Source organism: Delphinus delphis, chromosome 13 (assembly GCF_949987515.2).
Source record: "Delphinus delphis chromosome 13, mDelDel1.2, whole genome shotgun sequence".
Classification (NCBI taxonomy): domain Eukaryota; kingdom Metazoa; phylum Chordata; class Mammalia; order Artiodactyla; family Delphinidae; genus Delphinus; species Delphinus delphis.
In genome coordinates this window covers 66,438,215-66,452,437 of record NC_082695.1, presented here as the reverse complement: position 1 = coordinate 66,452,437, position 14,223 = coordinate 66,438,215, and the positions used below count along the sequence as shown (strand labels likewise).

The following is a 14,223-nucleotide window of genomic DNA, read 5'->3' as shown; positions in this document are numbered from 1 at the left end:
CGCAGGCTCAGTAGTTGTGGCTCACGGGCCTAGTTGCTCCGTGGCATGTGGGATCTTCCCAGACCAGGGCTCGAACCCGTGTCCCCTGCATTAGCAGGCAGATTCTCAACCACTGCGCCACCAGGGAAGCCTGGCAGTGAATTCTTAGATATAGCACGAAAAGCCTGAGCAACAATGACAACAACGAAGATAGATAAATTAGACTTTGTCAAAATGAAAAACTATTGTGCATAAAAGACATTATCAAGAAAATGAAAAGCCAACATACAGAATAGGAAAAAATATTTGTAAATCATATATCTGATAAAGGTCTAGTATCCAGAATATATAAAGAACTCTACAACTAAAAAAACCAAAAGGATAGACAACCTAATTAAAAATGGGCAAAGGATTTGAATAGACATTTCTCTGAAAAAGGTACACAAATCACAAACAAACATAGAAAAAGACACCAGTAGTTATTAAAAAAGTGCTAATCAGGGCTTCCCTGGTGGCGCAGTGGTTGAGAGTCCGCCTACTGATGTAGGGGACGCGGGTTCGTGCCCCGGTCCGGGAAGATCCCACATGACGCGGAGCGGCTGGGCCCGTGAGCCATGGCCGCTGAGCCTGCGCGTCAGGAGCCTGTGCTCCGCAACGGGAGAGGCCACAGCAGTGAGAGGCCCGCGTACCGCAAAAAAAAAAAAAAAAAAAAAAAAAAAAAGTGCTAATCAAACCCATAATGGCATACCGCTGTACACCCACTAGGCCGAATGTAATAATAATAATTTTAAAAACTGGAAAATAACAACAGTTGGTGATGTGGGGAAACTGGAACCCTTGCACATTGCAGCCACTGTGGAAAACAGTTTGGCGGTTCCTCAAAAAGTTAAACGTAGAATCACCATATGTCTCAGCAATTCCATTCCTGGGTGTATACCCAAAGAATTGAAAGCAGATACCAAACACTTGCACACCATTGTTCATAGAAGCTCTATTCACAATACCCAGAAGGTGAAAACGACCCAGGTGTCTAACAACAGATGAATGGATAAACATATGTGGCTTATCCATATGATGAAATACTGTCCGGACCTAAAAAGGAATGAAGTACCCATACATGCGACAACACGGATGAACCTCAAAACCGTCATGCCAAGAGAAAGAAGCCAGACACAAAAGTCATAATATTATTTGATTTCCATTTATATTAAATATTCAGAATAGGTAATCCATAGAGACAGAGAGCCAGTTAATGGGACTGGGGAGAGGGCAGAATGGGTAGTGATTTTTTAATGGGTATGGGGTGTTCTTTTGGGGTAATGAAAAAGTTTTAGGACCAGATAAATGTGGTGGTTGCACAATGTTGTTAAAATAGCTAATTGTATGTTACATGGATTTCATCTCGAAAAAAAAAAATCAGTGGTTCACTCTTATCTACAAAATACAATTAAAACTAAACTCTTTAGCAGTCAGTCCTTCACAGCAGGCCTTTAATTACTTCCTGTAGCCTTATCTTTTACCACTCTCCTATTTTAACTGTTATTACTACAACTACCATGATACTACATAGAATCCCATTAGAATCCCAATGTGTGAAATACGCTCTGCCTCTGCATTAAAGCTCACCCAGGTGCAGTGGAACGTCTCTACCAGTTCTTCCAGCCCACAGTCCTCTTTTATCTCTTGGAGCTCCTAACTTTTCATCCTTCAAAGCGTGGTACTTGAGACCCGGCAGCATTGATGTCACCTGGGAGCTTATAAGAACGGAAAAATCTGGAGCCCCCGCCCGAAACCCACTGAGTCCAAACCTGCATTTTAACAAGTTCCTCTGATGATTCAAGTGCACATTAAAGTCTGAGACGCACTGGTTTACTTTACTGGGTCTCAAGTCAGGCTGTAGATCAGAATCACTTTGCAAGCTGTATTTATTTATAATGTATATTTTAAATAATATATACACATGGAAAAATTACAAATTCTATATCTCGTAAACAAAGAACAAACAGCATTGCTCTGGCCGTTCGGGTTTTGTGTTTCCATACGAATTGTAAAGTTTTTTGTTCTAATTCTGTGAAGAATGTCATTGGTAGTTTGATAGGGATTGCATTGTATCTGTAGATTGCTTTGGGTAGTATAGTCATTTTCACAATATTGATTCTTCCAATCCAAGAACATGGTATATTTCTCCCTCTGTTTATGTCATCTTTGATTTCTTTCACTGGTATTTTATAGTCTTCTGAGTACAAGTCTTTTGCCTCCTTAGGCAGATTTATTCCTAGGTATTTTATTCTTTTTGTTGCAGTGGTAAATGGGAATGTTTCCTTAATTTCTCTTTCTGATTTTTCATTGTTGGTGTATAGGAATGCCGGAGATATCTCTGCATTAACTTTGTATCCTGCAACCTTACCAAATTCATTGATTAGTTCTAGTAGTTTTCTGGTGGCATCTTTAGGATTTTCTAGGTATAGTATCATGTCATCGGCAAACAGTGACAGTTTTATTTCTTCTTTTCCAATTTGGATTCCTTTTACTTCTTTTTCTTCTCTGATTGCTGTGGCTAGGACTTCCAAAACTATGTTGAATAAGAGTGGACATCCTTGTCTTGTTCCTGATCTTAATGGAAATGCTTTCAGTTTTTCACCATTGAGTATGATGCTTGCTGTGGGTTTGTCATATATGGCCTTTATTATGTTGAGGTAGGTTCCCTCTATGCCCATTTTCTGGAGAGTTTTTTTTTTTTATCATAAACATGTGTTGAATTTTGTCAAAAGCCTTTTCTGCATCTATTGAGATGATCATATAGTATTTATCCCTTAATTTGTTAATGTGGTGTATCACATTGATTGATTTGCATATATTGAAGAATCCTTGCATCCCTGGGATAAATCCCACTTGATCATGGTGTATGATCCTTTTAATGTGTTGTTGGATTCTGTTTGCTAGTATTTTGATCAGGAGTTTTGCATCTATGTTCATCATTGATATTGGTCTATAATTTTCTTTTTTTGTGATATCTTTGTCTGGTTTTGGTATCAGGGTGATGGTGGCTTTGTAGAATGAATTTGGGGTGTTTCTCCCTCTGCAATTTTTTGGAAGAGTTTGAGAAGGATATGTGTTAGCTCTTCTGTAAATGTTTGATAGAATTTGCCTGTGAAGCCATCTGGTCCTGGACTTTTGTTTGTTGGAAGATTTTTAATTACAGTTTCAATTTCATTACTTGTGATAGGTCTGTTTATATATTCTAATTCTTCCTGGTTCAGTCTTAGAAAATTGTACCTTTCCAAGAATTTGTCCTTTTCTTTGTGGCTGTCCATTTTATTGGCTTATAGTTGTTTGTAGTAGTTTCTTATAATCCTTTGTATTTCTGCAGTGTCAGTTGTGATTTCCCCTTTTTCATTTCTAATTCTATTGATTTGTGTCCTCTCCCTTTTTTTCTTGATGAATCGGGCTAAGGGTTTATCAATTTTGTTTATCTTCTCCAAGAACCAACTTTTAGTTTTATTGATTTTTGCTCTTGTTTTCTTCGTTTCTATTTCATTTACATCTGCTCTGATCTTTATAATTTCTTTCCTTCTACTTATTTTGGGTTTTCTTTGTTCTTCTTTCTCTAGCTGTTTTAAGTGTAGGGTTAGATTGTTTATTTGAGATTTTTCTTGAGGTGAGATTGTATTGCTATAAACTTCCTTCTTAGAACTGCTTTTGCTTCGTCCCATAGGTTTTGGGTTGTCATGTTTTCACTGTCATTTGTTTCTATGTTTTTAAAAATTTCTTCATTGATTTCTTCAGTGATCTCTTGGTTTTTTAGTTGCACACTGTTTAGCCTCCATGTATTTGTGTTTTTTACAGGTTTTTTCCTGTAATTGGTTTCCAGTCTCATAGCATTGTGGTCAGAAAAGATGCTTGATATGATTTCAATTTTCTTAAATTTTCTGAGGCTTGATTTGTGACCCAAGATGTGATCTATCATGGAGAATGTTCCATGTGCACTTGAAAGAAAGTGTATTCTGCCACTTTTGGGTGGGATGTTCTATAAATATCAATTAGATCTAACTGGTCTATTGTGTCATTTAAAACTTGTGTTTCCTTATTTATTTTCTGTTTGAATGAACTGTCCATGGGTGTAAATGGGGTGTTAAAGCCCCTACTATTATTGTGTTACTGTCGATTTCTCCTTTCATGGTTGTAAGCATTTGCCTTATGTATTGAGGTGCTCCTATGTTGGGTGCATAAACATTTATAATTGTTATATCTTCTTCTTGGATTGATCCTTTGATCATTATGTAGTATCTCTCCTTATCTCTTGTAACGGTCTTTATTTTAAAGTCTATTTTATCTGATACAAGTATTGCTACTCCAGCTTTCTTTTGAGTTCCAGGTGCATGGAATATCTTTTTTAATCCATTCACTTTCAGTCTGTATGTGTCCGTAGGTCTGAAATGGATCTCTTGTAGACAGCATATATATGGGTCTTGTTTTTTGTGGGGTTTTTTTGTTTTTTTTTTGCAATACGCGGGCCTCTCACTGTTGCGGCCTCTCCCGTTGCGGAGCACAGTCTCCGGACGCGCAGGCTCAGCGGTCATGGCTCACGGGCCCAGCCGCTCCGCGGCATGTGGGATCTTCCCGGACGGGGGCACGAACCCGTGTCCCCAACATCGGCAGGCAGACTCTCAACCACTGTGCCACCAGGGAAGCCCATGGGTCTTGTTTTTGTATCCATTCAGCCAGTCTGTTTTGTTTGGGGCATTTAATCCATTTACATTCAAGGTTATTATTGGTATGTGTGTTTCTATTACCATTTTCTTAATTGTTTTGGGTTTGTTTTTGTGGGTCTCTTGAGAAAGAAAAACAGAGCTGGAGGAATCAGGCTCCTGGACTTCAAACTATACTACAAAGCTACAGTAATCAAGACAGTATGGTACTGGCACAAAAACAGAAATATAGATCAATGGTACAGGATAGAATGCCCAGAGATAAACCCACGCACATATGGGCACCTAATTTATGACAAAGGAGGCAAGAACATGCAATGGAGAAAAGACAGCCTCTTCAATAAGTGGTGCTGGGAAAACTGGACAGCTACATGTAAAAGAATGAAATTAAAACACTACCTAACACCATGCACAAATGTAAACTCCAAATGGATTAAAGACTTAAATGTAAGACCAGACACTATAAAACTCTTAGAAGAAAACATAGGAAGAAACACTCTTTGACATAAACCACAGCAAGATCTTTTTTGACCCACCTCCTAGAGTAACAGAAATAAAAACAAAAATAAATAAATGGGACTTAATTAAATGTAAAAGCTTTTGCACAGCAAAGAAAAGCATAAACAAGACAAAAAGACAACCCTCAGAATGGGAGAAAATATTTGCAAATGAAACAACAGACAAAGAATTAATCTCCAAAATATACAAACAGCTCATGGAGCTCAATAGCAAAAAAAACAAACAAACAATACAGTTAAAAAATGAGTGGAAGACCTAAATAGACATTTTACCACGGAAGACATATGGATGGCCAAGAGGCACATGAAAAGCTGCTCAACATCACTAATTATTAGAGAAATGCAAATCAAAGCTACAATGAGGTATCACCTCATGCCAGTCAGAATGGCCATTATCAAAAAATCTAGAAACAATAAATGCTGGAAAGGGTGTGATGAAAAGGGAACCCTCCTGCACTGTTGGTGGGAATGTAAATTGATACAACCACTATGGAGAACAGTATGGAGGTTCCTTAAAAAACTAAAAATAGAACTACCATATGACCCAGCAATCCCACTACTGGGCATATACCCTGAGAAAACCATAATTCAATAAGAGTCATGTACCACAATGTCCATTGCAGCACTATTTACAATAGCCAGGACATGGAAGCAACCTAAGTGTCCATCAACAGACGAATGGATAAAGAAGATGTGGCACATATATATAATGGAATATTACTCAGCCATATAAAGAAATGAAATTGAGTTACTTGTAGTGAGGTGATGGACCTAGAGTCTGTCATACAGAGTGAAGTAAGTCAGAAAGAGAAAAACAAATACCATATGCTAACGCATACAGATATGGAATCTAAAAAAAAAAAATGATACTGATGAACCTAGTTGCAGGGCAGGAATAAAGAGGTAGACGTAGAAAATGGACTTGAGGACATGGGGTGGGAGGGCAAAGCTGGGGCGAAGTGAGAGTAGCATCGACATATATACACTACCGAATGTAAAATAGTTGGCTGGTGGGAAGCAGCCACATAGCACAGGGAGATCAGCTCGGTGCTTTGTGACCACCTAGAGGGGTGGAATAAGGAGGGTGGGAGGGAGGTTCAAGAGGGAGGGGATATGGGGATATATGTATACATATAGCTGATTCACTTTGTTATACAGCAGCGACTAACACAACACTGTAAAGCAATTATACTCCAATAAAGATCTATATATAAAAAAAAGAGCATTGCTCACCACTCAGTTCCTCAAGAAATAAGTCCTAACCCACTGCAGTCTTTGACCGACAGTGCACTCTGAGAGGTGTGAGGTGATCCCTCATTGTGGTTTTGGTTTGCGTTTCCCTGATGATCAGTGATGTTGGTGTTGCTCTTTATCTTTTGATGCGACTGTTCCATCTGCTCACCAAGGTGACATCCTGAGGGGGCCTCAGGGATGCGGCTTCTTTACATTCTCACCCTGGCACAGGGCTTTGTGTGACGATGCTTGTTAATGATGAGGCTTCAAAGAGTGTCTGTGGCTCATATGATTATTTGTTCTTTTTTTAGTTCCATGGACCAAACACAGAAAAGAATGCTGGACCAGCCCCTTTGCATCCCCACTGCCCAGCCCAAGAAGAAAAGGACATCAGTGATATCTTTCTTTTCCAAGGTCTGAGACAAATTATTAGGAACAAATGTCCCTGCTCAGCAGCCACTATGTGTACTTGCTCTTCTGCCTTCGTTTGGTTCCTTCCATTCCTTCTACTGAGGTTCCTTCTCCTGAAAAAAAGTTTGATGACAGCTCTTTAAACACAAATAGGATGTTTATATGATAACAAGAAGATGAGTTGGGAAGAATTCAGCTTGCTGCGAACTTAATGATAAAAATATAGAATGAACTGCAGTGAATATTCAGAAATACTGATGAGACTTGGTAATCACCTGAATACCAAATAGGGCTGTGGGTCTCCTCTCCAGCCCCCACCCACTAATAAGGATGGTGAGGAAGCGGTTTGTTCTTGGATCTTGTCTGGATCTTGGTTCTGACCCCAGGACATGTTGGTATGTCCTGTGATGTGCAGAACACCAGGACCTTCCTAGCATCAGGGGTTAAATGCTCTAAAAACCTATCTCTTGCCTTGAAGTTAATTAGAGTTTAGTCCTTGAAGTACAGATTTCTGCATCAGCCACACAGCGCTTCCAATTTGCATTATTTATGCATTTCTTTTCCTAATCTTAATTGCTCAGATGCTCGCATTCTGAGGTGGGACATCCGTCAGGTGCCCTGAAATGCCTGTAGATGTGCTTTGCTAATTGTGTCAAATGCTGTTGAGAGGCTGAGTGAGGTGAGCTCTGAGAATTGACCCTGGGATTTAGCTACACTGGGGGAGAGGGGGTGGGGAGGGGGTATGGATGCCATCAACCTGATTGCAGAAGGTTCAAGGGAGAATGGAGGAGAGCAGCTGAAGAAAGCAAGTATAGACACGTCTTTCAAGCTTTAGCTACGAAGTAGAGCAGAAAAATGGGGAAGGGCTGGGGGAGGGAGAAGGGTCAAGGAATCTCTGCGACAGGAGGAACATAGCTTACCTTGTCCTCTTTAAGGGACCCCTATTCTCAGATCACATCAACACTTCTAAAGCCCCCTTTTCTCAGCTCTGTCACACCCACAACTGCCTAGACACCTCTCTCCATAATGCCCCAAACCTACCTCAACATTAGCTCTGCATTTTTTTTCTCCACCCCTTTCCCCTTCCTCCATCCATTTCTTCGTTATGTAGATCAAACTAATATATTCCCAGCAAAAACCAGATGTCTTTAGGTGGAGAAATAAGGATTAAAATTGAGCGGGCAACACAGGATTTTCTTTAGAGGGAGGGATTAGGGTTGGCGATGGCTAGGGTGTGACTCTGAACACTCCCAAATCAATACATTTTTGACTCGCCACCCAGGTCTCTTGGAAACTGAGCCTCCAGAAGCAGGAGCCTCTGAAGAATGTGTCTTTCAACTTGGCAGAGAGAGCCTGGGACCCCAGTTTTAAAAAGTGTCATATGGCAATGAGAAGCCTAGGAACTATGGCCTGTGAGACCCCGGACAAGGTAGGAAGGGCAGGGGGCACTTGGCCAGCCCTCACGGCCTGGAGTCCTCAGCACTGGGATGGGGGGCTTCATGTACTAGTTGTCTACTGCTGTGTAACAGTCCATCAGGGGCCTGGCGTTTATTATCTTACAGTTTCCTTGGGTCAGGAGTCCAGGTACCACTTAGCTGCATCCCCTACTCAAGGTCTTGCAAGGCTGCCATGAAGGTATGGGCCAGACTGCATTCCTTTCTGAAGTTCAGGGTCATCTTCCAAGCTCATGTGGCTGTTGGAAGAATTCATTTCCTTCTAGTTGTAGGACTAAGGTCCCTATTTCCTTGCTGAGTGGCCGCCCTCAGCTCCTTGAGGCCACCCTCTCACAACACGGCAGCTCACTTCTTCACGGCCAGTGGGAGAGTGTCTCCCACTCCTGTCTGCTAGATGGAGTCTCATATAATGTAAGGGAACCATGGGAATGATGTCCGTCACCACTGTCATGTTTGAGAGGCCACAAGCAAGTCACTGGCTCCTTACACACTCAAGGGAAGGAGATTGTACAAAGGCACACATGACTCATTTGGGGTCATCTTAGGGTCATCACACCTCAGGATCATCAGCCTTGGGAAACAGAGCTGCAGGTAGGATTAACACACAGCTGGACATCACCCTCCAGTGAATTTAATTTTTCTAATCATCAATGCTTGTTTAGTAAAAGATGTTTTCCCCACCTCTTCCTTCAGCATCTGTAAACTTAAGCGACCATTTTGCCTTATCCCCTGTAAAGGTACCCAATACACCCAGATCGCTAGATCGTCCAGGTCCACCACCCTCCTTGACGTGCCCTCCGCAGCCTCACCTACCCATAGGCCATGCTGCAGACTGCTCTCCTTCCAAGACCGAATTGGGCTCTTGGGTTGGGTTAACGGAAGCATTTGTACTTTGCTGAGAGTTGTGGCAGCAGGTGCTGAAGAAAGCCACGGCCTCTTAGTCCAAGTCTCGGGTTATTAGAAGATTAGGAGTGGAGACACTTTTCAACTCATGGGGAGCAACTCCTGTGCTGCTAATGCTTTCCAAACCTTGGTAACAGGTGAGAAAGTATAAAATGATTGTCCTGGACCTGCTGGTGCATGGACGGTATGACCCCATGAGTTCTGAAGTCATCCACGAGAGCCTGAAGACCCTGACCATCATGCTGGGCAAGATCCAGGGGAAAGGCTTTGGCTCCTTCTTCATAGACATCACATAGACAGAGATCAGGACTTTGTTAGATGATGTAAGTGAGACAACGCAGGATGATTCCAGGTTCTTAAAGTCAAATGTGAGCCCTGGTTGGTGTGTTGCTCAGGAAACAAGGCCTCTATTGTTCACTATTTATTAAGAAATCTTGTTGAGAGATTGGTACCGTGCTGGGGGTTATGGAAGACATATAAAGACATGTAGGATTTCATCACCACTCTGCAAGGAGTTTTCACTGTCATGGAGCAGTGAGTACATGGACACTGTTGATGGGGATGCACATGTGTACTCAACGCTCTCTTATAAATGTAACAGTAAGAGTGGTTTGCACTTAGTGAGCCCTTACTGTGTACCAGGCACGGTGCTGGGCAATCTACATGGATTGTCTCATCTAATCTTCCCAATAACCCTGTGAGGCAGGCACTGTTATCTTCACTTTATAGAGGAGGAAACCAAGGCCTAGAAAGGTTAGGTAACTTGCCCACGGTTCACAGAGCCGGTAAGTGGATATGAAGCCAGGCCCTTTGCCCAGGGCCTGCGCTCTTAACTGCCGGGTGACAAGGCAGGTAGAGCAAAAAGTGCACAGATACAGAAAACGCGAGGACTGAGAAGCTAATCAGTTAGCTTACCCCAGTTACACACACACACACACACACACACACACACACACACACACACACACACACACAGAAAGATAAGACCTTTAGAACAGGGAACAGAGCGACAGAGAACTTGCATTTACTCACAGAGCGTCTTGCGTGAGTTCCCAACACCTAATTCCCCGGGAGTAACCCAGCGAAAGCGAGGTGCCTGCCCCTCACAGGAGGAAGAGAAACCTCGAAATTATAAAACTTGGAGCATATAGAGGAGCTGCTGGGACATTTGCCTCTCCTTCCGCTCAGAGAGGCAGAGAGGCCTTTGCTCTGGGATGTAAACCGGCCCTCTCTGGGGCTGGGAGAGGAAGGTCTCTACTCCACCTCCCTGGAATATAAGCAGATATCTCCGGGCAAGCGTCTCTAAATCTCTCTGGAGGCGTCATCTTAATGGCCAGGGCTTGTTTGCCATGCAAGTATTTTTTAAACCCAGGTCGACTGTAGTGTTTGATCAGGAACTCCTTGGCATGGTGAAACCTGGGAATACTCATGGGGAGCTGTTTCTGACAGTTTGTATCCCTGTCATAGAGTTCTTCGCTGCCTGCCTGGGCTGTGCCCCATCACATGATTGTCAGACTCCCAGGGGGACAGGCAACCCCTTACACATCTCTGTACATCTCACAGCATTAGGGTCATGCTTCAGGTAGAGTTAGGTCTCAATAAGTGCTAGTTGAATTGAATTAAACACATACAATTAAACACATACACACACACACACACACACGTAGAACAGTGAAGAAAGTGCAACACGAAAGCAGTTTCTGTATGTGTCATGTGTGCTAAAAAATTGTTTTAAATACTTCAGAAGATGATCAGTGGTCTCCACTCTTGCTGAGTGTCTGTGACCCCCATTTCTAGGTGAGGAGGCCTATCCCAGACCAGTCCCTTCTGGTTCACTTGGAGCTGGACAAGATCAAGAAACACTGATATAAAAATCCCTTCACCATGAGTCAGGAGGCTGAGTTGCTACCCTGGTTCGCTGTTCCCTGACGGTGTGACTCTAGGTGAATCACTGAAATGCCCTGAGCCTCTGTCTCCCTAACTGGGCAGGGAGATACTCGGACCAGACAGCTCCCCTGGGAGAGGGAGGAAGGGCCGAAGCCACTGACTTGCAGTCAGGGACAAACCAGCGAATCAGACCCAAAGCAGGGAGAGCTGGCAGGGCGTCAGGGAAGAAACAGAATTGTTATTTCTGCTGCAGGTGGGAGAAACTCAGACCAGGGTAGAGAGGGATGGCCTGGCAAACATGCTGGAAGTAGTAAGCAGGGGATGGGTCGAATGAATTAGGGTGCAGCCCAAGAAAATCCCTTTACGTATTGACATGGAAAGAGCTCCCAGAGAGAATGGTGAAAAATCAAGGTGTATAAAAATCAAGGTATAAAAATCAAGATGTATAAGGTCCATATCCATTGGTTTAAAAATGTGGGAAAGGGCTATGTAATATATATTTCATTTTTTTCTTCTTTATTTTTTGGAGGAATCACACAAAATTTATGACTTTGTGGGGAGGGAAATTTGGTGGCGGGTGGAGAGGTGTAGGAAGGGAGACTTACTGTTTTATAAACCTTTTTGGTTATTTTGAATTTCGAACCAAGTAAATATAATCAATCTCCAAAATGTTAAATAATGAAGAAAAAAGCTGGGAAGCTGGGAGTAGCACCAGTGAGCCCCCAGTCTAACCCTCTCGTCTGCTGAAGAAGAGGTTCACTGAAGACTCAGCCTGTCTCCGCTCTGTCCCGGAGCCCGGCTGGCTGAGTGCCATAGATTGGATCTAATGTCCCACCTGTAACATGCAGCAAGGGACCAGGGCTGTGCTGTTCTCTGATGCAGCTGCCTTTTGGCACTGACCCGAGGTTTCTTGTTTTGTTCACGGGGAACCCACAGGAGAATGACAGCCTGAGATACTCGGCCTTTGTCTTGTTTGGGCAACTGGCTGCCTTTGCTGGGCGGAAATGGAAGAGATTTTTCACCCGTCAGGTGAAGCAGACTCAGGATTCTCTCCTGAGCCATTTACAGGATAGGAATCCCCAGGTTGCCAAGGTGAGTCCGTGACTCTAGCCAACAGCATGAAACCTCAATGCCATTCCTCAAGGGAGTTGGAACGCAGCCCTGCCGCGTGGAGATGCCAGGCCCTCAGTTCCTGCCAGTTCAGTTACGGACACTCAGCCGTGTATCCATGTGAATCCTGGAGAAAGTGCCTTGTCGATGGCTAATCTCTCTCTGAGCAGGAGTGTTGTTTTCCATTTGCTCTTGCCCCACTTGCCCGGTCCCAGCACCTGTCAAATGCCAGATACACTCAGGTTAATGGGGGGGGTGGGGGCAGGGAGGTGCTGCTTGCTCCGTGGGGCAGCACCTCCTATCAGAAGAGATTTATTCATGCCCAGTTAGCTTTTGTCACTGCACCTGGTACAGATTTCCCACCCTTGGCTTCTTAGTTTCCTATGAAGCTTTTGTGTTATTCTTGGAGAAAATGTGTCCTAACCGGGTTGGATCAACCTCAGGGCTGCTTTGGAGCAGGTGAGTGTTTCAAAACCACCAGGAGCAAAGGTTCCACCAAATCACCTGCCTTCTTTAAGGTCACGCATGAGGGAGGGCGAGAGAGAGAGGGACAGAAAGGTTGAGATTGAATTTAGGAATCCAGCACTACTTTTGATGAGACAATAAGGGCTGTGATAAAGTGTGAAGCTTTGCCCTCCCCACCAGCCCCAAAGTATAGACATGGTCGTTTTATAAGCATAAATCCTTTAAGATTCAAGTTTTCAAACTTCCTGGAAGTTACTTTCACTCTTAGTGGCCCCCAGACCACAGATTGGGTGCAACACTTTTCCTTGCTTGGGATTATAAAACTCTCTAACATTTTTGACAATAAGATGGTAATATTATTTCTCTCAGGCTTGCAAAACAACTTTTCGAGCCTGTTCTCCGTATCTGAGACAAAGGAAGGACTACAGCTTCCAGAGTGAAGAGGACCAAAGGAACCCTAAACTCTGCCGGCAGCTGGTGAGTGAGCAAGGGCAGGAGAGGTTCTCCCAGGTTCCCTGCCCTCCCAGTGTTAATGCAGAAGGTGGCTGGGCACATCAGGGAGTTACCCCCCTAAAACGACTCAGACCAAGTATGTTTCAACTGTAATTGACCCATAATGCGATGTAAATGGCAAAACACCCAGAGGATTATGCATAAAATATATTGGCAGTTCCAGCTTAGATCGTTGGGTGAAATATATTGACAGTTCCAGCTTAGATCATTTGGTGAAGTATATTGACAGTTCCAGCTTAGATCATTGGGTGAAATATATTGACAGTTCCAGCTTAGATCATTGGGTGAAATATATTGGCAGTTCCAGTTTAGATCATTGGGTGAAATAATATTGACAGTTCCAGCTTAGATCATTGGGTGAAATATATTGACAGTTCCAGCTTAGATCGTTGGGTGAAATATATTGACAGTTCCAGCTTAGATCATTGGGTGAAGTATATTGACAATTCCAGTTGAGATCATTGGGTGAAATATATTGGCGGTTTAGATCATCATTTGGATAATGATGCCTCCTCCACTGAGAATCTGAAGATTGTTTATCCTCATGCTCTTGCCTTTGACAACTGTCTGCTCGTTCTAGAGTCAAGGAGGTTTACTGACTCCCTTCCTCACGTGTCCCTTTGCCAATTTCTTTCAGAGCCACTATCATCCAGAGCTCCTGCAGTTCTTCTATGCAAATAAAATCCTGTAAACACAGAGCAGCAGGGAAATGGTTCCAGTGAACACATTGCTGGGGGCTGATATTCCCCCTTTTAACTCTTTGGATACTTCTGCTGCTTCTTGTGATTATGATAGAAAAGGGGGTGTTGGGAGAGCAATTGATGGCAAAAAATAATACTGTGGAATTGTATAATTACACCAAAGTACATTCTAAATAGCTTTTATATGTCTCATTTTCTCCCCACACAAATTTGATGAGAAGGTGCATACTTTAAAACATTTAAAGTGTATGTAGATTCAGTGCTTATTTCTCAGCTATTTTCTTCTTAAGGATATCTCTGTCACCAATTTTTATTTTTAATTTTACTTTTAATTTCTAAG

At 42.8% G+C, this 14,223-nt stretch overlaps 1 protein-coding gene across 1 annotated transcript; it reads left to right on the top strand.

Annotated features, from left to right (window-relative positions):
• The first annotated feature begins 6,754 nt into the window (after positions 1-6,754).
• Positions 6,755-13,873, top strand: MRO (maestro). The gene is given in 6 exon segments (XM_060029549.1): positions 6,755-6,853; positions 8,133-8,279; positions 9,345-9,530; positions 12,031-12,186; positions 13,039-13,146; positions 13,820-13,873. Coding segments are annotated over 6 exon segments (750 nt in total).
• The last annotated feature ends 350 nt before the right edge of the window (positions 13,874-14,223 follow it).